The sequence below is a fragment of the Penaeus monodon genome, chromosome 15 (genome assembly GCF_015228065.2).
Source record: "Penaeus monodon isolate SGIC_2016 chromosome 15, NSTDA_Pmon_1, whole genome shotgun sequence".
Classification (NCBI taxonomy): Eukaryota; Metazoa; Arthropoda; class Malacostraca; order Decapoda; family Penaeidae; genus Penaeus; species Penaeus monodon.
This window is the reverse complement of record NC_051400.1, coordinates 19,352,049-19,352,353: the sequence shown is the minus strand read 5'-3', so window position 1 is coordinate 19,352,353 and position 305 is coordinate 19,352,049. Positions and strand designations below refer to the sequence as shown.

General features: G+C 48.2%; 1 protein-coding gene across 1 annotated transcript in view; it reads left to right on the top strand.

Moving 5' to 3' along the window:
- The window catches only part of LOC119582124 (U-scoloptoxin(01)-Cw1a-like), a 3,599-nt gene that overhangs the window by 2,407 nt on the left and 887 nt on the right, over positions 1 to 305 (top strand). The window contains exon 2 of the mRNA XM_037930362.1: positions 51 to 266. Within this exon, the coding sequence (XP_037786290.1) occupies positions 72 to 266 (195 nt within the window). The 5' untranslated portion in view covers positions 51 to 71. The remainder of the gene's footprint in view (positions 1 to 50; positions 267 to 305) is intronic.

Here is a 305-nt window from a genome sequence, read left to right as displayed (position 1 = left end):
TCAATCCTAAATGATTTTACGTTGTCCCTCTCTCAATATATCATTAACAGGTGTGAGATTACTGATCTGCCATGAAAGTGCTTTATTTGCTGGCCAGCCTCGCGGTCACGTCCTGGGCCCGCATGTTGCACGCCCTTCCTGGAGGATTTGGGGCCTTAGTTTCGTCGTTTGACTGCCGTGAGAGGATTTTCGGATATTATGCCGACGTGGAGAATCACTGCCGCGCATACCATGTTTGCTATCCTTTTTACACGGAAAATGGAGCTGTAAGGTTTCAAGAAACTCTCCCGCCCTGTTCTCACTGA